Genomic DNA, 23,082 nt, shown 5'->3' with positions numbered 1-23,082 from the left:
TAGGACGTCAGAGAAATATAAATATATATATATATATATATATGAAGTATATCTCTGTGGAGCGCACTTATTGAAGTATTGTTCGATATAATTATACTTAGTTAAGAATGTGATTTAGTATTTGGTTACTGATGAAGAGAGGATGACTTAACAGACACACCCTTTTGCTTTAAAACACTTGTTTCCTTTTATTGCTAAAAACAATTTTAAATTCTCTTTTCCATTAAAAGAAGTTGATTAACATTTTTACAATGTATTATTGTTCATTACAGACACAAAAATGACTTTCAACCTTTCCAAACAATAATAAGATTTTACTTACCGATAAATCTATTTCTCGTAGTCCGTAGTGGATGCTGGGACTCCGTAAGGACCATGGGGAATAGCGGCTCCGCAGGAGACAGGGCACAAAATAAAAGCTTAAGGATCAGGTGGTGTGCACTGGCTCCTCCCCCCATGACCCTCCTCCAAGCCTCAGTTAGGACACTGTGCCCGGACGAGCGTACATAATAAGGAAGGATATTGAATCCCGGGTAAGACTCATACCAGCCACACCAATCACACCGTACAACTTGTGATCTGAACCCAGTTAACAGTATGATAAACGCAAAGGAGCCTCTGAAAAGATGGCTCACAACAATAATAACCCGAATTTTTGTAACAATAACTATATACAAGTATTGCAGACAATCCGCACTAGGGATGGGCACCCAGCATCCACTACGGACTACGAGAAATAAGATTTATCGGTAAGTAAAATCTTATTTTCTCTGACGTCCTAGTGGATGCTGGGACTCCGTAAGGACCATGGGGATTATACCAAAGCTCCCAAACGGGCGGGAGAGTGCGGATGACTCTGCAGCACCGAATGAGAGAACTCCAGGTCCTCCTCAGCCAGGGTATCAAATTTGTAGAATTTAGCAAACGTGTTTGCCCCTGACCAAGTAGCTGCTCGGCAAAGTTGTAAAGCCGAGACCCCTCGGGCAGCCGCCCAAGATGAGCCCACTTTCCTTGTGGAATGGGCTTTTACTGATTTTGGCTGTGGCAATCCTGCCACAGAATGTGCAAGCTGAATTGTACTACAAATCCAACGAGCAATCGTCTGCTTAGAAGCAGGAGCACCCAGCTTGTTGGGTGCACACAGGATAAACAGCGAGTCAGATTTTCTGACTCCAGCCGTCCTGGAAACATATATTTTCAAGGCCCTGACAACGTCAAGCAACTTAGAGTCCTCTAAGTCCCTGGTAGCCGCAGGTACCACAATAGGTTGGTTCATGTGAAATGCAGAAACCACCTTAGGTAGAAATTGAGGACGAGTCCTCAATTCCGCCCTGTCAGAATGAAAAATTAAGTAAGGGCTTTTATATGATAAAGCCGCCAATTCTGACACACGCCTGGCTGAAGCCAAGGCTAACAGCATCGACACCTTCCATGTGAGATATTTTAAGTCCACAGTGGAAAGTGGTTCAAACCAATGTGACTTTAGAAAACTCAACACCACATTGAGATCCCAAGGTGCCACTGGAGGCACAAAAGGAGGCTGTATGTGCAGCACCCCTTTTACAAATGTCTGAACTTCAGGTACTGAAGCCAGTTCTTTCTGGAAGAAAATCGACAGGGCCGAAATTTGAACCTTAATGGACCCTAATTTTAGGCCCATAGACAGTCCTGTTTGCAGGAAATGAAGGAAACGACCCAGTTGAAATTCCTCTGTAGGGGCCTTCTAGGCCTCACACCACGCAACATATTTACGCCAAATGCGGTGACAATGTTCCGCGGCTACGTCCTTCCTGGCTTTGACCAGAGTAGGGATGACTTCTTCTGGAATGCCTTTTTCCCTCAGGATCCGGCGTTCAACCGCCATGCCGTCAAACGCAGCCGCGGCAAGTCTTGGAACAGACAAGGCCCCTGCAGTAGCAGGTCCCTTCTTAGAGGTAGAGGCCACGGTTCGTCCGTGAGCATCTCTTGAAGTTCCGGGTACCAAGTCCTTCTTGGCCAATCCGGAACCACGAGTATAGTTCTTACTCCTCTCCTTCTTATGATTCTCAGTACTTTTGGTATGAGAGGCAGAGGAGGGAACACATACACTGACTGGTACACCCACGGCGTTACCAGAGCGTCCACTGCTATTGCCTGAGGGTCCCTTGACCTGGCGCAATATCTGTCCAGTTTTTTGTTTAGACGTGACGCCATCATGTCCACCTTTGGTTTTTCCCAACGGTTTACAATCAGGTGGAAGACTTCTGGGTGAAGTCCCCACTCTCCCGGGTGAAGGTCGTGTCTGCTGAGGAAGTCTGCTTCCCAGTTGTCCACTCCCGGAATGAACACTGCTGACAGTGCTATCACATGATTTTCCGCCCAGCGAAGAATCCTTGCAGCTTCTGCCATTGCCCTCCTGCTTCTCGTGCCGCCCTGTCTGTTTACGTGGGCGACTGACGTGATGTTGTCCGATTGGATCAACACCGCCTGACCCTGAAGCAGAGGTTTTGCTTGACTTAGGGCATTGTAAATGGCCCTTAGTTCCAGAATGTTTATATGAAGAGATGTTTCCATGCTTGACCACAAGCCCTGGAAATTCCTTCCCTGTGTGACTGCTCCCCAGCCTCTCAGGCTGGCATCCGTGGTTACCAGGATCCAATCCTGAATGCCAAATCTGCGGCCCTCTAGTAGATGAGCACTCTGCAGCCACCACAGGAGAGACACCCTTGTCCTTGGCGACAGGGTTATCCGCTGATGCATCTGCAGATGCGATCCGGACCATTTGTCCAGTAGATCCCACTGAAACGTTCTTGCATGGAATCTTCCGAATGGAATCGCTTCGTAAGAAGCCACCATTTTTCCCAGGACCCTCGTGCACTGATGCACTGAGACCTGGCCTGGTTTTAGGAGGTTCCTGACTAGCTCGGATAACTCCCTGGCCTTCTCCTCCGGGAGAAACACCTTCTTCTGGACTGTGTCCAGAATCATTCCTAGGAACAGTAGACGTGTCGTTGGAATCAGCTGCGATTTTGGAATATTTAGAATCCACCCGTGCTGACGTAACACTACCTGAGATAGTGCTACTCCGACTTCTAACTGTTCCCTGGATCTTGCCCTTATCAGGAGATCGTCCAAGTAAGGGATAATTAAAATGCCTTTTCTTCGTAGAAGAATCATCATTTCGGCCATTACCTTGGTAAAGACCCGAGGTGCCGTGGACAATCCAAACGGCAGCGTCTGAAACTGATAATGACAGTTTTGTACTACAAACCTGAGGTACCCTTGGTGAGAAGGGTATATTGGGACGTGGAGATAAACATCTTTGATGTCCAGAGACACCATATAGTCCCCTTCTTCCAGGTTCGCTATCACTGCTCTGAGTGACTCCATCTTGAATTTGAACCTTTTTATGTAAGTGTTCAAGGATTTCAGATTTAAAATTGGTCTCACCGAGCCGTCCGGCTTCGGTACCACAAACAGCGTGGAATAATACCCCTTTCCTTGTTGCAGGAGGGGTACCTTGATTATCACCTGCTGGGAATACAGCGTGTGAATGGCTTCCAAAACTGCCTCCCTGTCGGAGGGAGACTTTGGTAAAGCAGACTTCAGGAACCGACGAGGGGGAAACGCCTCGAATTCCAGTTTGTACCCCTGCGATACTACCTGTAGAATCCAGGGATCCACTTGCGAGTGAGCCCACTGCGCGTTGAAATTCTTGAGACGGGCCCCCACCATATCTGAGTCTGCTTGTAAAGCCCCAGCGTCATGCTGAAGACTTGGCAGAAGCAGGGGAGGGCTTCTGCTCCTGGGAAGCGGCTGCATGGTGCAGTCTTTTTCCTCTTCCTCTGCCCCGGGGCAGAAAGGAGTGGCCTTTTGCTCGCTTGTACTTATGGGAACGAAAGGACTGAGTTTGAAAAGACGGTGTCTTTTTCTGCTGATGTGAAGTGACCTGGGGTAAAAAGGTGGATTTTCCAGCCGTTGCCGTGGCCACCAGGTCCGATAGACCAGCCCCAAATAACTCCTCCCCTTTATACGGCAATACTTCCATGTGCCGTTTGGAATCCGCATCCCCTGACCACTGTCGCGTCCATAACGCTCTTCTGGCAGAGATGGACATAGCACTTACTCTTGATGCCAGGGTGCAAATATCCCTCTGTGCATCACGCATATATAGTAATGCATCCTTTAAATGTTCTATAGTTAACAAAATATTGTCCCTATCCAGGGTATCAATATTCTCAGTCAGGGAATCCGACCATGCGACTCCAGCACTGCACATCCAGGCTGAGGCGATTGCTGGTCGCAGTATAACACCAGTATGTGTGTATATACTTTTTAGGATATTTTCCAGCCTTCTATCAGCTGGTTCTTTGAGGGTGGCCGTATCAGGAGACGGTAACGCTACTTGTTTAGATAAACGTGTGAGCGCCTTATCTACCCTAGGGGGTGTTTCCCAACGCGCCCTAACCTCTGGCGGGAAGGGATATAATGCTAATAATTTTTTAGAAATTAGCTGTTTTTTATCGGGGGAAACCCACGCTTTATCACACACCTCATTTATTTCCTCTGACTCAGGAAAAACTATTGGTAGTTTTTTCACACCCCACATAATACCCTTCTTTGTGGTACTTGTAGTGTCAGAAAGGTTCAGTGCCTCTTTCATTGCCGTGATCATGTAACGTGTGGCCCTACTGGACATTACGTTTGTCTCGTCACCGTCGACACTAGACTCAGTATCTGTGTCAGAGTCTGTGTCGACCCACTGAGGTAACGGGCGTTTTAGCGCCCCTGAGGGTGTCTGAGACGCCTGGACAGGCACTAATTGATTTGCCGGCTGTCTCATGTCGTCAACAGTTTTTTGCAAATTGCTGACATTATCATTTAATTGTTTAAATACAATCATCCAGTCAGGTGTCGACTCCCTAGGGGGTGACATCACCAACACAGGCAACTGCTCCGCCTCCACATCATTTTCCTCCTCATACATGTCGACACACGCGTACCGACACACAGCACACACACCGGGAATGCTCTGATAGAGGACAGGACCCCACTTAGCCCTTTGGAGAGACAGAGGGAGAGTCTGCCAGCACACACCCAGCGCTATATATATATACAGGGATAACCTTATATAAGTGTTATTCCCTTATAGCTGCTGTTATTATCGTTATTTGCTGCCAAAAATGCCCCCCCTTCTCTTTTTTACCCTGATTCTGAAGCAGGACTGCAGGGGAGAGTCAGGGAGCCGTCCTTCCAGCGGAGCTGTGAGGGAAAATGGCGCTTGTGTGCTGAGGAGATAAGGACGTCGTGAAGGGGCGGAGCCTATCTCCCGCTTTTTTGTGTAAAAATGGCAGGGGTTAAAATACATCCATATAGCCCAGGAGCTATATGTGATGTATTCTTTTTGCCACCTAAGGTATATACTGTTATATTGCGTCTCAGGGCGCTCCCCCCCAGCGCCCTGCACCCTCAGTGACCAGAGTGTGAAGTGTGCTGAGAGCAATGGCGCACAGCTGCGGTGCTGTGCGCTACCTTAGTCTGAAGACAGGATGTCTTCTGCCGCCGATTTCACCGGACCTCTTCGTCTCTTCTGGCTCTGTAAGGGGGACGGCGGCGCGGCTCCGGTGACCCATCCAGGCTGAACCTGTGATCGTCCCTCTGGAGCTAATGTCCAGTAGCCTAAGAAACCCGATCCACTCTGCACTCAGGTGAGTCCGTTTCTTCTCCCCTTAGTCCCACGATGCAGTGAGCCTGTTGCCAGCAGGACTCACTGAAAATAAAAAAACCTAAACTAAACTTTTATTCTAAGCAGCTCAGGAGAGCCACCTAGATTGCACCCTTCTCGGCCGGGCACAAAAATCTAACTGAGGCTTGGAGGAGGGTCATGGGGGGAGGAGCCAGTGCACACCACCTGATCCTTAAGCTTTTATTTTGTGCCCTGTCTCCTGCGGAGCCGCTATTCCCCATGGTCCTTACGGAGTCCCAGCATCCACTAGGACGTCAGAGAAAAAGTATTTTCATCCAACGCTTTTTGTCTTATAGCGACTTCTTCAGGGGTGTTTTCTTAGGGTGTGATCCAAAAATTAAAAAGAATAAAAGAAATAGAGAGGAACATTAAGAACAAGAAGGAATATGCACAAAAACATCACGATATTTGTGTCAAAATTGGCTGACCTCATATCGATTGTTTTATTTGTCTATTTAGTAAGACAATTATCCAACTGGATGTCAACATCAATAAAACCTAATAACATATGATGTAATAATGATTGTCTAATGAATGACTCCCCAAATGGCAAATTAATATGTTATTACTTACTTATGAATGATAAATAATTTGTTTAATTTGAAACGGCTGTATTTTCATAAAGATATGGTCCACAATATGCCTAATTAACAGAGAGATTCAAATGGTAATAATTGTGTTAATGACATCACTTTGTCTATTAATGATTTAATCGAATAATACTTACTTAGAATTATTTTAAAAAATAATTGACTTCCATAATTTAGCAATGTTTGGTAGAACTTCTCATTTGAGAACGCCTGGTAATAAATATTATTCTTCCAAGTAATGACTTGTAGTTAGTTTATCCAACTTTTTATTTGTAATTTTCCTATTAAAAGATAATTCTCCTATTAGAAATAATCATACATTACTCTAGGTTTTGAATTTAAACCATAAAAGGATTAATTAAATATTTTACCACAATTTACCCGCAATTCTTTCCTATATCAAAAAAGGATCCAAAGTAGCCTGAATATAATTAAGCCTCTTTAATTTACCTAATAAAAATAAGAGATCACTTAATGTCTTAAAATAGACAATCTAAAGTCAAAAATCAAAAGTTACCCCTATAGCTTACCAACAGCTCTCCTATATGTCTGCATGCATAGAGATCCAGAAGTGGAATGAGAGCGGAGTTCAAAATTCCCCTATTTAAGTACCATTAGCTGGTTACATCACTTCCTGTCTCATTAGATTAATTGTTTGATTAATGAGATTAGTAGCTATATTTATTACTTCATTTTAATCTCTATCTGGTGTCATTATATTAATATTCACTTCCTAATCCCTATGACTAATGAAGGCCCAGTGTTGACCAAAAATTTTTTGTTTCATTCTTAGTTGTAAATACTGAAATATAAGGTTAATTTGATAAACAAGGGGCTTGTAAAGCGCTTCCTGTATGCGCTGCAAGCCTCCTTGTGGTGGGCGTAACATCACTATACGCGTCCCGTCACTTAGCAATGCTCAGCTGTGTGCGTCCCATCACTGTGCGCGTCCCGTCACTTAGCAACGCTCAGCGACGGGACGAGTCTGTTAGTTTCTATGCTCCAAGCCTCGTTTTAGACGGGCGTGACGTTAATACGCACGTCCCGTATCTTAGCAACAAGTTCTAATAGGCCCGTTTCCTAGCAACGCGGGCGTGACGTCAATACGCACGTCCCGTATCCTAGCAACGTGTTCTAATCGACAAATGTGTACATCCTGTTTCCTAACAGCGTGGGAACTTCCTTGTCATATATAGACAGCGCTATTCGTATACATATACTCGTAGCGCATCCCATGTTTAACATTTACTTTTAGGAATATTACTATGTATTATTGACAATTAAAAAGTAATATCTAAATTTGTTTTTGATGATATTCACATTAAGTACTGTTATCTATTTAATGATTTTATTTAGGATTACGTGAAACTCAATACAACTTGATATTGTATATATATATATATATCCATTATTCCCACAAGTGAAACTATAAAAAATAATACCATTTTATAGATCCCTCTAAAATGAATCTAAATATATTAAATAATTAGTATTTAATGATTTCTCTAATAACGTTGGTCGTACAAGTATTAGTATTCATAAAAAAGCCATATATGTGTGTGTATATTCTAATGAGTGCCTCACAATTAATGTTAATCTATTTATAGTTCCTTAATATAATTATTAATTCACCCTATGGTATCAAATTTATTATTATGCGTAGATATATTATTTACAGGCTAAATCGTGTGATAAAGTATTAATAATTCCCTTGACCACATGCGTAGGCAATGAGGTCAAATTTATAAATCTAATCACTGTTGCATTTACCTGGAGTGATTAATATTAGTGTAATCTGTGATCTAAAGTGAAAACCAATGTGAAACACACTATTTTTGTATACATTAGGTTGGCATCATTGTAAAATGTATGTCTTTTGACAGACTCCAGTGGGGGGGGGGGGGGGGGGGGGGGGGGGGAGAGAAAGTAGAAAAAAAGGGAGAGGTTCAAGTTATATTAGAGGTATCAACAGTTTTTATTATTACCCAATATATATATATTTATTTATATTTTCACATCACTTAATTAGTTTAATCAACCACTTTAGATCACAGATTACACTAATATTAATCACTCCAGGTAAATGCAACAGTGATTAGATTTATAAATTTGACCTCATTGCCTACGCATGTGGTCAAGGGAATTATTAATACTTTATAACACGATTTAGCCTGTAAATAATATATCTACACATAATAATAAATTTGATACCATAGGGTGAATTAATAATTATATTAAGGAACTATAAATAGATTAACATTAATTGTGAGGCACTCATTAGAATATACACACACATATATGGCTTTTTTATTAATATTAATACTAATATGACTAACGTTATTAGAGAAATCATTAAATACTAACTAATTATTTAATATATTTAGATTCATTTTAGAGGGATCTATAAAATTGTATTATTTTTTATAGTTTCACTTGTGGGAATAATGGATATATATATATATACACACAATATCAAGTTGTATTGAATTTCACGTAATCCTAAATAAAATCATTAAATAGATAACAGTACTTAATGTGAATATCATCAAAAACAAATTTAGATATTACTTTTTAATTGTCAATAATACATAGTAATATTCCTAAAAGTAAATGTTAAACATGGGACGCGCTACGAGTATATGTATACGAATAGCGCTGTCTATATATGACAAGGAAGTTCCCACGCTGTTAGGAAACAGGACGTACACATTTGTCTATTAGAACACGTTGCTTGGATACGGGACGTGCGTATTGACGTCACGCCCGTCTAAAACGAGGCTTGGAGCATACAAACCAACAGACTCGTCCCGTCGCTGAGCGTTGATAAGTGACGGGACGTGCACAGTGACGGGACGCACACAGCTGAGCGTTGCTAAGTGACGGGACGCGTATAGTGATGTTACGCCCACCACAAGGAGGCTTGCAGCGCATACAGGAAGCGCTTTACAAGCCCCTTGTTTATCAAATTAACCTTATATTTCAGCATTTACAACTAAGAATGAAACGATTTTTTTTTGGTCAACACCGGGCCTTCATTAGTCATAGGGATTAGGAAGTGAATATTAATGTAATGACACCAGATAGAGATTAAAATGAAGTAATAAATATAGCTACTAATCTCATTAATCAAACAATTAATCTAATGAGACAGCTAATGATGTAACCAGCTAATGGTACTTAAATAGGGGAATTTTGAACTCCGCTCTCATTCCACTTCTGGATCTCTATGCATGCAGACATATAGGAGAGCTGTTGGTAAGCTATAGGGGTAACTTTTGATTTTTGACTTTAGATTGTCTATTTTAAGACATTGAGCGATCTCTTATTTTTATTAGGTAAATTAAAGAGGCTTAATTATATTCAGGCTACTTTGGATCCTTTTTTGATATAGGAAAGAATTGCGGGTAAGTTGTGGTAAAATATTTAATTAATCCTTTTATGGTTTAAATTCAAAACCTAGAGTAATGTATGATTATTTCTAATAGGAAAATTATCTTTTAATAGGAAAATTACAAATAAAAAGTTGGATAAACTAACTACAAGTCATTACTTGGAAGAATAATATTTATTACCAGGCGTTCTCAAATAAGAAGTTCTACCAAACATTGCTATATTATGGAAGTCAATTATTTTTTAAAATAATTCTAAGTAAGTATTATTCGATTAAATCATTAATAGACAAAGTGATGTCATTAACACAATTATTACCATTTGAATCTCTCTGTTAATTAGGCATATTGTGGACCATATCTTTATGAAAATACAGCTGTTTCAAATTAAACAAATTATTTATCATTCATTAGCAAGTAATAACATATTAATTTGCCATTTGGGGAGTCATTCATTAGACAATTATTATTACATCATATGTTATTAGGTTTTATTGATGTTGACATCCAGTTGGATAATTGTCTTACTAAATAGACAAATAAAACAAAATCGGTATGAGGTCAGCCAATTTTGACACACATATCGTGATGTTTTTGTGCATATTCCTTCTTGTTCTTAATGTTCCTATTTCTTTTATTCTTTTTAATTTTTTATTTTTGGATCACACCCTAAGAAAACACCCCTGAAGAAGTCGCTATAAGACGAAACGCGTTGGGTGAAAATACTTTATTGTTTGGAAAGGTTGAAAGTCATTTTTGTGTCTGTAATGAACAATAATACATTGTAAAAATGTTCATCAACTTCTTTTAATGGAAAAGAGAATTTAAAATTGTTTTTAGCAATAAAAAGAAACAAGTGTTTCAAAGCAAAAGGGTGTGTCTGTTAAGTCATCCTCTCTTCATCAGTAACCAAATACTAAATCACATTCTTAACTAAGTATAATTATATCGAACAATACTTCAATAAGTGCGCTCCACAGAGATGCACTTCTTTGGTTTCTATTTAATATCGGTCTCTTTCCACAGGGGATCATCTCTGTGTAGAAGCTTGCCCATCGTTAATTGGTATCTATATATTTTCATTTATTTATTTATTTTTCACTAAAAAAACAAGAGTACCAATTTTAGAGTCCAAATTTAGAGCGCATTAAGGGTTTGTTTAGTCATATTATATATATATATATATATATATATATATATATATATATATATATACATACATACACACACACACATACACATACACACACGGATGCCAGTCTGCGGGTTTGAGGCACGGTGTTGGAGCAATACTCTCTCCAGGGTCGGTGGACCAAGGAGGAATCTCTCCTTCCGATAAACATTCTGGAATTACGGGCAGTGTACAATGCGTTGACACTGGCCCTGCCTCTAGTACAGAACAGCCCTGTTCAATAACAATAAGACAACGCCACAAGGGTGACGTACATAAATCTTCAAGGCGGCACTCAAGGCCGCATAGCAATGCTGGAAGTATCAAAAATCCTCCGTTGGGAGGAACGCCATCTGCCAGCAATATCAGCAGTGGTTATTTCCGGAGTCCTCAACTGGGAAGCGGATTTCCTCAGTCGTCAGGACGTTCACGCTGGAGAGTGGAGTCTTCATCCAGAAGTCTTTCAACTCCTAGTGGACATGTGAAGCCTACCAGATGTAGACCTTGCACTTTTAACGGATCTGCAGGGATAACAGTCGTGCAAAACTGGCGAGGGGGACTTCTCTTGAAAGAGATTGCGTACCCTTGAGAGACAACTTCCCGCACCCAGGCATCCAAAGTGGTCTTTAACCAGGCCTGGGCGAATTGCGGAAGTTGGCATCCCACACTGGGTTGTAGATTCCTCATCAGAAGCAACTGTATCAGTGTCTGACGGATCAGTATATTCCCCATCCTCATTGGAAGAATTATCCAAAATATTAATGGTGTGGAAGAAATGGCCCACTTAGATGACCCCTTGGCCCCAGAGGGGCGCGGGGTAGACTTTTGTCTAACCAAAGATTGATTTAACTTTTGTAATTGGGTAGACAGAGTGTCCGACCAGGGCGGATTAACTACAGGGACAATATGTGGCTGTAATGGCACAGGAGGTCCCACAGGGGGCGTAAGACGTGTCACAAGTGTATTCAGCATACTTGAGAACGCTATTGGCCACAGGTGCTGCAGGTTGACTGGGAGGTGTATGGCACCCAGCGCCTGAACCAGCAGCTAAAACTTCCCCCTCAGGTAAATCCGTGGTGCCAGAACTGCAGGATGCAGAAGCGTTCGCGGATTTCCCGCCCTGTGTGGCAGACATTATAAGGAATGTAGCCGTAGAGCGTAACAGTACAATATAGCCAATAATACCTGCAAATAACCCCCTGTGTTATGTGACAGTAAATACAGGACTACGGTATATATTGGTATTTTTTTACTGTGTGTTTCAGTCACCTCATACCGCTTAAATCCTCTGTTTGTGTCCTGTATTTACTGTCACATAACACAGGGGGTTATTTGCAGGTATTGTGTTTATCTGGCTATATTGTACTGTTACTGTTATATATATATGATGCATCTAGCCCCCCAGGGTACAGAATATAGTGATAGCAATATGTGTGATACAGGAGAATGAAATCCTCCTGTATGATGGTGAACTATAATTAGTCACTCCAGAGATTGCTTTTCCACTAGTGCGGTCTGGTTTACACCACTCTAGCCAACATTTGGCATGTTGATCTTCGGCTACTATGTGGCTGCTTGCCCATGGAAACCCAAGCCATGACGCTCCCAACGAACGGTTCTTGTGCTGTGGTTGTGTGTGCTGCAAATGAGGACAGATGATTGTTTTTCACTATGTACGTCACCTTCTGTGAGTTTGTGTGGCCTACCACTTCACGGTTCTCAATAACAGAACTTACATTAAACCAGGAAAGCTCTGGCAAGGCAGAAATCTAACAAAATGAATGGCATTCGCAGTGCTGCGTTCAGGGTCACTAAACTTTTCAGTGGGATGTGGTACAAAATGCCGACATGCATAATATCTACGTGGTCATAATGATGAAAACCAAACTGCAGCCTAATCCTAAAGCTGTATTGTTGACACTGAGGGGGTCATTCCGAGTTGATCTTAGCTGTGCTAAGTTCATCTTCCATGACATACGGGGGGACGCCTAGCACAGGGCTAGTCCGCCCCGCATGTCAGTCCGCCCCCCGCACAAATACAAAAGCATCGCCGCTTTTGTATTCGTGGAGCAACTCCCGGCCAGCGCAGCTCCTGCAGCTGGCCGGGAGTTGATCGTCGCCACGCCCCCCCCCCCCCCCCCCCATAACGGTCCAGCCACACCTGCGTTGGCCGGACCGCACCCCCTCCCGCTCTGCGACCGCCTCTGCCTGTCAATCAGGCAGAGGCGATCGCTACTTAACGACGGCCTTCGGCTGTCCGGCATGCGCAAGTCCGACCTGATCGCTGCACTACGATAAACTGCAGCAAGCGATCGGGTCGGAATGACCCCATGAACGTTTACATGCCCACTGTCTACATAACGTCAATTTCAACATCCTCGACACAAAGACTGTATACCCTTCAGTATGATCTATGCTGCTTCAAAAGATTGCCTATGGAGACTGCATGGCTGTATGCTTGATTGCCTCAGTTAGCAATTACTGTGGCTGAAATGGTCAAACACATGATTTGGAAAGGGTATCCACATACTTTTTGGCTACGTAGAGTACATATTGGTGGACACATTGTAGAAATACAGGAACAGACATCCCTAGTACCCTTCACACCACCCTGTTTGCAATAAAAAATGAAATAACATAAAATCATATGAAGTTTTTCTGATTTTGTGTTATAGTTATCCAATAGCACAGAAAAACAAACCTAATTTGAAATACCAAACAAAAATGAAAACCAGAATGTTTCTTCGAAAAATTACCACCTAATTACATCATGTGATCAAAACTACACAAATAACACATGTATATGTATATATATATATATATATATATATATATATATATATATATAAATAAACAAAAAGTTCAGCACTCACCAAAATGAGCTCACTTATCCTCACAACATCAATGAATAAATGATGGGGGTTTAGTTAGTGAATTGGCCAATGCACGGAAGCCTGCATACCGCTCGCCAAGGTACCCCACCTTCATGCAGGTCCTACACTATCACAAAATCATAAAAATTAAAACCTGGCAACTGCATCACATAATATAACTGCAAATATGCCCACTTGGTGTTGCAGTTATATTATGTGATACAGTTGCCAAGTTTTAATTTTTATGATTTTGTGATAGCGTAGGACCTGCATGAAGGTGGGGTACCTTGGCGAGCAGTATGCAGGCTTCCGTGCATTGGCCAATTCACTAACTAAACCCCCATCATTTATTCATTGATGTTGTGAGGATAAGTGAGCTCATTTTGGTGAGTGCTGAACTTTTTGTTTCTATATTTTTGAGTAGGTGGCCGTGGGCTACATGCACCCTACCCTATTAGTGGCGAGTGTGGATACTGCACCCCGCTTCTGGCCAGTGCTGTGGTTTTCTATTTGCATATATATATATATATATATATATATATATATATATATATATATATATATATATATATATATATATATATATATATATAGTACACCCAAACAATACAACCGTCAATGAACAAGCTATACAGTATGTCCTAGTAATTTGTAGAAAAAAAAAAAAAAGGAAGAGGCTCCGAATAGTTAGTTCCCCTAAATAGAAGCATATCCCCCTTAAAGGCAGACATTGATAGGGTCTGTACTTTTTCCCCAAATCTCACCTGCAGTTTTCTTTCACTTAACTGAAGACAAACGCTGGCAACATCCTTGACATATGTGGGGAATCTCTGCTGCCAATGGTCCATGTTGGCGGATTTGTTGCTGAACTGTATCTTGTCAAACAGGATAGTGACTGCACTTTCCTCTAATTTTTCCACATCCCCATATAACACAGGAACTCGGAGTACTGCAGCACCTTTTCATCAGAACAACAGAAAACCTGATGTAAAAACCACCTATTAATGTCATCACGCAGTAGGTATTATTACACAGCACTTTAGGTTGCTATAAAATAAGTTATTTGCATAAGGTACTCTGTCTTTTCAGAAAATGAGCATGTTCTCACCATCATTGTTCTGTAGCACTACTCGTTCTCCTTCTAGTTTTGTTTTACCATAGAGGTTCAAGGGATTTGGGATGGAATCTTCTCTGTAGGGTGGATTTGCTCCATCAAAAACATAATCCGAACTAATATATATCAAGAATGCTCCTATTGCAGCTTTGGAACAGAAGAAAAAAAATATATATACTGTATACACAAATAGATAAATATAAAAGCACTTACTTAGAGAGAGAAATAAAAATTTTAGGCATGTTACACTAGAGTGTCTGACACTTTTAGTAATCATTTTAAAGGTCAGTGGTAGAACAGAATATACTGTCCCGATATCAGAATGAATGCCCGTCACCCTGCTTTAAACAGTACCCTGCCTCTACCTCTCTTCAAATGGAGCATATATATCCCAGTTTAGATACATAAGGTTTATTCAGAGTTGGGAACAAAGCAAAAAGCAAGTAACTTTGCACCCTGGTATGACATTGCTGTACTGCAGGTGGGGCAGATGTAAAATGTGCAGAGATTTAGATGTGAGAGAGACATGTGCAAACTGAAATCTGCATTGCTGTGTATAAGTAAAGATGGCCAGTATTTGTGGGTTACATGCAAAATCATCCAGTATTTACGCAGCATGCAAAAAGAAACCGTATTTGTATCTCTTGCATTGCAACATGTTTTACCAAGTGCAAAGTCTCTGGCTTTCTTTTGCAACTCAGAATTAACCACATATGTATTTAACATCCCCCTATAGGAAATAAAATCCATATTTCCAATTGTTTAAGGTCATCTCCAAAGCGTAGCATAATTGTAGCCTCACCATAATATATTCACTAAAAGGGATGGGTTACAGGTCCTGACTGATAGGAAGAAGCCAGGAACACATTAATAAATGAACAATGAAAGTTCAAACATCCCAGAGATCACAGGGGAAATGTAATAGGGTGTGAGAAGTGGAGGCGCGGGTGTTTGATGGAGTTGGTTTTGCCTTGTAAATGATTGCAGCTTTAAAAATACGGGCATTCTCGCACACACTCCTGTACCTCCGGCTTCTCACACCCTATTACATTCACCCCACGTCAAGCGTGAAGTGTCTGACATGAGGTATGTAAAAAGCACTTGTACTGCATCTGAGACGGTCAGTAGTTGACAACCAAAAAAATGGAGGAGGCTGCGTTTGTAAAACATGTTCGGTACTACAGAGCTCATGAATGCAGGAGCACTATGGTGGCTGCTGTTCAGCAAGAGTACAAGAATGATATAAAACGCCTTCATTCAATATTTACAGTTGCTAGTGGAAATATAAACTGCATCTATGAAATCAAATTTGTTTTAGGACTATCAGACTGGGTAAAGCCTAGAAAGAGACGATAATCAGCGAGTTAATATATTACCTGCTTCTTTTGCCAAATTCTCAGAAGCACCTACATTCAGCATGGCAGCAGAATCTGGCTGATTCTCAACAATATCTGGTCTTCTTTCTGCTGCACAATGAACAATCACATGTGGCTGCAAAATAAAATACTTCTATTAGAATTCAGCACATTAGTCATACATGGTGGAAAACATTGGGGACCAACCTACTAATAAAAGGTCCCACGTGCTTGGAACTCCCTTAAGCACCAACTTAATAACAGTTATGGCCCTTTGATGTTTTAGTTACCATATGGGTTTTAGTTACTTGATGGATATGTGATGTGTGTGTAGATCTGTTAAAGTATCTATATCAAATGGTCGGATGCATCAACACCAAAAAAAGGAGTAAAAAAAAAACACAACAACTGCCGGTAAATCCTTTTCTCCTACTCCGTAGAGGATGCTGGGGTCCACTTCAGTACCATGGGGTATAGACTGTTCCGCAGGAGCCATGGGCACTTTAAGACTTTTCTAGAGTGTGAACTGGCTCCTCCCTCTATGCCCCTCCTCCAGACCTCAGTATAGGAACTGTGCCCAGGGAGACCGACATTTCAAGGAAAGGATTTACTTTTAAGTTAACGGTGAGATTCATACCAGCTCACTTCAACCATGCCACACACATGGCATTCAGCAAAACACATGCCAACGGGCATGAACAACTCAGCAACCTTGCTGAAAACATTTTTAACAAAATAACAACTGCAGGTAAAGTACGCACTGGGGTGGGTGCCCAGCATCCTCTACGGACTAGGAGAAAGGGATTTACCGGTAGGTATAAAAATCCTGTTTTCTCTTACGTCCTAGAGGATGCTGGGGTCCACTTCAGTACCATGGGGTTATACCAAAGCTCCAGTACGGGCGGGAGAGTGCGGATGACCCTGCAGCACCGATTGACCTAACTTGAGGTCCTCATCGGCCAAGGTGTCAAACTTGTAAAATTTAGCAAACGTGTTGGTCCCTGACCAAGTAGCTGCTCGGCAAAGTTGTAGTGCCGAGACCCCCCGGGCAGCCGTCCAGGATGAGCCCACCTTCCTAGTAGAATGGGCATGCACCGAAGTCGGTATTGGCAATCCTACTGTGGAATGAGCATGCTGAATCGTCCCTCTGATCCAGCGCGCAATGGTCTGCTTAGAAGCAGGACACCCAATCTTGTTGGGAACATACAGGACAAACAGAGCCTCTGTTTTCCGTATTCGAGCTGTTCTTGCAACATATATTCTCAAAGCTCTGACCACATCCAGAGACTTTGAACCAGCTAAGGTGTCAGTAGCCACTGGCACCACAATAGGTTGGTTTATATGGAAAGAAGAAACCACCTTAGGAAGAAATTGCTGACGAGTTCTTAACTCAGCCCTATCTTCATGGAAAATCAAGTACGGGCTCTTGTGCTACAAGGCCCCTAACTCAGACACCCGCCACGCGGATGCCAAGGCCAACAGCATGACCACTTTCCAAGTGAGAAACTTCAATTTTATCTCCTGGAGAGATTCAAACCAATCCGATTGAAGGAACTGCAACACCACGTTAAGATCCCATGGTGCCACAAGAGGCACAAATGGAGGTTGGATGTGCAGAACCCCTTTCAGAAAGGTCTGAACTTCTGGAAAGGAGGCCAATTGTTTTTGAAAGAAAACGGACAAGGCCGAAATCTGGACCTTGATTGAACCCAATTGTAGGCCCGCATCCACACCCGCCTGAAGAAAATGGAGAAAATGTCCTAACTGAAACTCTTCCATTGGAGCCTTCTTGGATTCACACCAAAGACACATATTTTCTCCAAATACGGTGGTAATGTTTAGACGTTACCCCTTTCCTGGCCTGAATCAGAGTGGGAATGACTTCTTTGGGAATACCCTTCCGGGCTAGGATCCGGCGCTCAACAGCCATGCCGTCAAACGTAGCCGCGGTAAGTCTTGATACACGCACGGCCCCTGCTGCAGCAGGTCCTCGCGAAAAGGAAGAGGCCAAGGATCTTCTATGAGTAACTCCTGAAGATCTGGATACCAAGACCTCCTTGGCCAGTCCGGGACAATGAGGATCGCTCGAACCCTTGTTCTTCTTATGATCTTGAGAACTTTTGGTATTAGTGGAAGTGGAGGGAAGACATGCAAAGAGCGAAACACCCACTGGGTCACTAGTGCATCCACTGCTATTGCTTGAGGGTCTCTCGACCTGGAACAATATCTCTGAAGCTTCTTGTTGAGACGAGATGCCATCATGTCTACTTGAGGAACTCCCCAAAGACCTGTCACCTCTGCGAAGACTTCTTGGTGGAGGCCCCATTCTCCTGGATGGAGATCGTGTCTGCTGAGGAAGTCTGCTTCCCAGTTGTCCACTCCCGGAATGAAAATTGCTGACAGAGCTCTTGCATGTCTTTCTGCCCAGAGGAGGATCTTTGTCACCTCTGCCATCGCCGCTCTGATTTTCGTTCCGCCCTTACGGTTTATGTACGCGACTGCTGTTACATTGTCCGACTGGATCTGTACGGATTGATCTTGAAGAAGATGTACCGCTTGTAGAAGGCCATTGTAAGTGGCTCTCAACTCCAAAACGTTTATGTGAAGAAAGGTTTCTTGACTTGACCATCTTCTTTGGAAGCTTTCCCCCTGTGTTTGCACCCCAGCCTCGGAGACTTGCATCCGTGGTTACTAGGACCCAGTCCTGAATCCCGAACCTGCGTCCCTCTAGTAGGTGATAACTGTGTAGCCAGCACAGGAGAGAAATTCTGGCTTTGGATGACAGGATTATCCTCTGGTGCATGTGAAGGTGAGAACCGGACCACTTGTCCAACAGGTCCCACTGGAATACTCTGGCATGGAATCGGCCAAACTGTATGGCCTCGTAGGCCGCTAACATCTTTCCCAACAACCGAATGCATTGATGAATCGACACTCTTGTTGGTTTCAGAATTTGTTTGACCATTCTCTGGATTTCCAGAGCCTTTTCTACTGGAAGAAATACCCTCTGTACTTCTGTGTCCAGTATCATCCCCAGAAAAGACAATCTTGTCGTCGGTTCCAACTGTTATTTTGGAAAATTTATGATCCAACCGTGTTGTTGAAGTACTGTCAGGGAGAGTGCAATGTTTTGCACCAACCTTTCCCTGGACCTCGCTTTTATCAGGAGATCGTCCAGGTAAGGAATTATATTGACTCCTTTCTGTCAAAGGAGGACCATCATCTCCGCCATCCCCTTGGTGAACACCCTCGGTGCTGTGGAGAGTCTAAACAGCAACGTTTGAAATTGGTAATGACAATCCTGTATTGCAAATCTCCGATAAGCTTGATATGGAGGATAAATGGGAACGTGTAAGTAGGCATCTTTTATATCCACTGACACCATGAAGTCCCCTTCCTCCAGACTGGAAATCACTGCCCTCAGAAATTCCATCTTGAACTTGAACCTTTGCAGATAGAGATTCAGAGTTTTCAAGTTTAGAATCGGTCTGACCGAGCCGTCCGGCTTCGGAACTACAAATAGGCTTGAATAAAACCCTTCTCCTTGTTGCGACAAGGGAACCAGGACAATCACTTATCCTGACACAATATTTGTATTGCTGCTGATACCACTTTCCTGTCTGGGATAGAAGCTGGTAAGGCCGATTTGAAAAAACGGCATGGGGGAATGTCTTGAAACTCCAGTTTGTACCCATGGGACACTATTTGTATAACCCACAGGTCCAGGCCAGATTGAACCCAGAACTGACTGAAGAGTTTCAGACGTGCCCCCACCTGAGCGGACTCCCGCAAGGGAGCCCCAGCGTCATGCGGAAGATTTGGCAGAAGCAGAAGTTGATTTCTGCTCCTGTGATCCTGTAGACGCTGCAGACTGTTTTCCTTTTCCCCTTCCTTTACCCGCAAAGAAAGGGGAACCTTTACCCTTTTTGTATTTATTGGGCCAAAAGGACTGCATCTGAGAGTGATGTGACATTTTCGCCGGCGCAGGAGCATTAGGCAAGAATGTCAACTTACCAGCGGTAGCTGCAGAAACTAAAGCATCCAGCCCATCTCCAAAAAAGGCCTCACCTTTATACGGGAGAGCCGCCATATTCCTTTTGGAATCTGCGTCAGCATTCCATTGGCGGATCCACAACACCCTCCGTGCTGAGACTGCCATGGTAGCGGCACTTGATCCCAAGAGACCAATATCTTTCATGGCTTCTAGCATGTATGCAGCAGCGTTTTTTATATGACCTAACGTTAGGAGTATCTCATCTCTATCTATTGTGTCAATGTCTGATGACAAGTTTTCTGACCACTTTTCAATAGCACTACTCACCCACGCACAGGCAATGGTAGGCCTGAGTAGTGTCCCATTGGCCACATAAATAGATTTTAACGTATTCTCCAACTTGCGGTCTGCCGGCTCCTTTAGGGAAGCCGTCCCAGGTACAGGGAGAATCCCCTTTTTTGTTAATCGTGACATGGCACTGTCTAAAACGGGGGGTGACTCCCACCTTTTCCTGTCCTCTGCCGGGAAAGGATAAGCTACCTGAATCCTTTTGGGAATCTGGAATTTCTTTTCAGGGTTTACCCAGACTCCCTCAAAGAGAGTGTTCAGCTCATGAGATGGAGGAAAAGTTACGTTAATTTTCTTTTCTTTATAAAAGTAAGCCTTCTCCTGAGGTAAAGGAGGGGCTCCGTAACGTCTAAAACCTCCTATATAGCAACAATCATGTACTGAATGTTTTTCGCTAACTTTGGATCTATTCCCCTGGAATCCCTAATGTTGACACAGGAATCAGAGTCCGTGTCGGTCTGTACAACTTGTGTAATGACCTTTTATGTGACCCAGAGGGGTCCCCTGTGGATGAAAAGGCAGAACTATTAAAAATCACATCTTCGACAGATTTTCTCCAGGTTTCTGCATGAGACTCAGACTTATCCAATCTCTTACGGATATGATTCACACTATCACGTAATTCTTTCACCCATTCAGGCTCATGGTGTGCCAGCAGCGCCACCATATTACAACTCTGTGTCCCTAAAATGGCTCCCTCAGGGGGAAGAGCTCCCTGCCTCAGACATGTCACACACGTGCACAATCACACCACAGACACTCCGGGGCTTAATGGGGACAGCCCCACAGTAAAGTCTGTCAGAAGGACACAGAAGGAATTGCCAGCTCACAACTCAGCGCCAAAATAAAAAATCCCTGTGTCGCGTACTTTGTACAAAGAGATCTTCAAGCGCTTTATATTACCAGTAATAGGTTTTAGCACCAAATATTACACTCCCCCCCCCCCCCCCCCCCCTTTTTAGCACCCTGTTACTTGAATCAGAGGTGGAGAGGAGGATCAGCGTTTCTTGCCTCGCAGCTGCTGGGAGAAAATGGCGCTGAGCAGTGTTGGCTGTCTGAGGAAGAAGCCCTGCCCCCTATAATGGCGCGTTTCTCCTCAGCTTTAGAATAGACATTTATACTGGCGGGGGTGTAGGACATTGTAAATACAAAGAATGCTACTTTTTGCCAGTGAGAGTAGGTTTCATGCTGCCCAGGGCGCACCCTGCTGTGCACTGTGTTATGGATAGCATGTTCGCGCAGCGTGCTGTGGGAGTGAGCGCGTAGCCGCAGCTAGTGTTCATTTCCCTTCAGGAGCTAATGGTGTCCTGTCAGCAAGAAGCAGAGCCATGAAACTCTTTAGGAAGTTGGTTCCTACTTCTTCCCCCTAAGTCCCTTGAAGCAGGGAGACTGTTGCCAGCAGTCCTCCCTGAAAATAAAAAACCTAACATAAAGTCTTTCAGTGAAACTCAGTAGAGCTCCACTGGAGTGCGCCCAGTCTGCCTGGGCACATTTTCTAAACTGAGGTCTGGAGGAGGGGCATAGAGGGAGGAGCCAGTTCACACTCTAGAAAAGTCTTAAAGTGCCCATGGCTCCTGCGGAACCGTCTACACCCCATGGTACTGAAGTAGACCCCAGCATCCTCTAGGACGTATGAGAAAAGCAGTTTTGGAGGGATTGATCGCATTCACCATATGCATCAAGCTCCAGAAACCTAAGAAAACTTATCTGGGGCTTGTACCCGATAGGCAATGCCATCTATAGCTGGTGTTGCCTAATAAAAGCCTATGGGCTTCGCTCCGCGGCATTAAGGAATAGGATCTCTTCCAGTGTCCCCGGCAGCTCATGCATGCGCAGGACTCCCAGGTCATAAACCCGGAATTCCCCACACCGCAAAGGAGAACTCTAATTGGGATAGTTGTCCTTTACCTAAATCTCCATGCATACAGCGTTGATAAATGCATCTATGCATGCGATCAGTGGTGGGATGCATCACATTCAAAATCGAGAGCCCTCTAGTGGGAACATTAAAGAAAAATAGGACATTTTTTCAAATACAGGTTGAGTATCCCATATCCAAAATGCTTGGGACCAGAAATATTTTTACGTATTTTGGAATAATTGCATACCATAATTAGATATCATGGCGATGGGACCCAAATCTAAGCACAGAATGCATTTATGTTTCATATACGCCATATACACACAGCCTGAAGGTAATTTTAGCCAATATTTTTAATACGTTTGTGCATAACAAAGTTTGCGTACATACAATTCATTTATGTTTCATATACACCTTATACACACAGCCTTAAGGTCATTTAATACAATATTTTTAATGACTGTGTATTAAACAAAGCTTGTGTACATTGAGCCATCAGAAAACAAAGGTTTCACTATCTCACTCTCACTCAAAAAATTCTGTATTTCAAAATAATTGGACATGGGATACTCAACCTGTATTAAAATCACTTGTCATCATAAACATCCCTTCACAAGTATTAAAGGGTTACTGTTCCAAATGTTTGCTCAGTAGTGTCCCAG

At 42.9% G+C, this 23,082-nt stretch overlaps 1 protein-coding gene across 2 annotated transcripts in view; it reads right to left on the bottom strand.

Moving 5' to 3' along the window:
- The window catches only part of MAT2B (methionine adenosyltransferase 2 non-catalytic beta subunit), a 199,820-nt gene that overhangs the window by 21,764 nt on the left and 154,974 nt on the right, over positions 1-23,082 (bottom strand). For both annotated transcript variants that reach the window (XM_063928220.1, XM_063928219.1), the window contains exons 3-5: positions 16,239-16,353; positions 14,857-15,009; positions 14,513-14,706 (exon numbers count right to left, since the gene is read on the bottom strand). In XM_063928220.1, the coding sequence (XP_063784290.1) occupies positions 14,513-14,706; positions 14,857-15,009; positions 16,239-16,353 (462 nt within the window). The remainder of the gene's footprint in view (positions 1-14,512; positions 14,707-14,856; positions 15,010-16,238; positions 16,354-23,082) is intronic.

This window comes from Pseudophryne corroboree, chromosome 6, assembly GCF_028390025.1.
Source record: "Pseudophryne corroboree isolate aPseCor3 chromosome 6, aPseCor3.hap2, whole genome shotgun sequence".
NCBI lineage: Eukaryota > Metazoa > Chordata > Amphibia > Anura > Myobatrachidae > Pseudophryne > Pseudophryne corroboree.
Note: the sequence above shows the minus strand (reverse complement) of the source record. Positions and strands in the feature narration are given on the sequence as shown.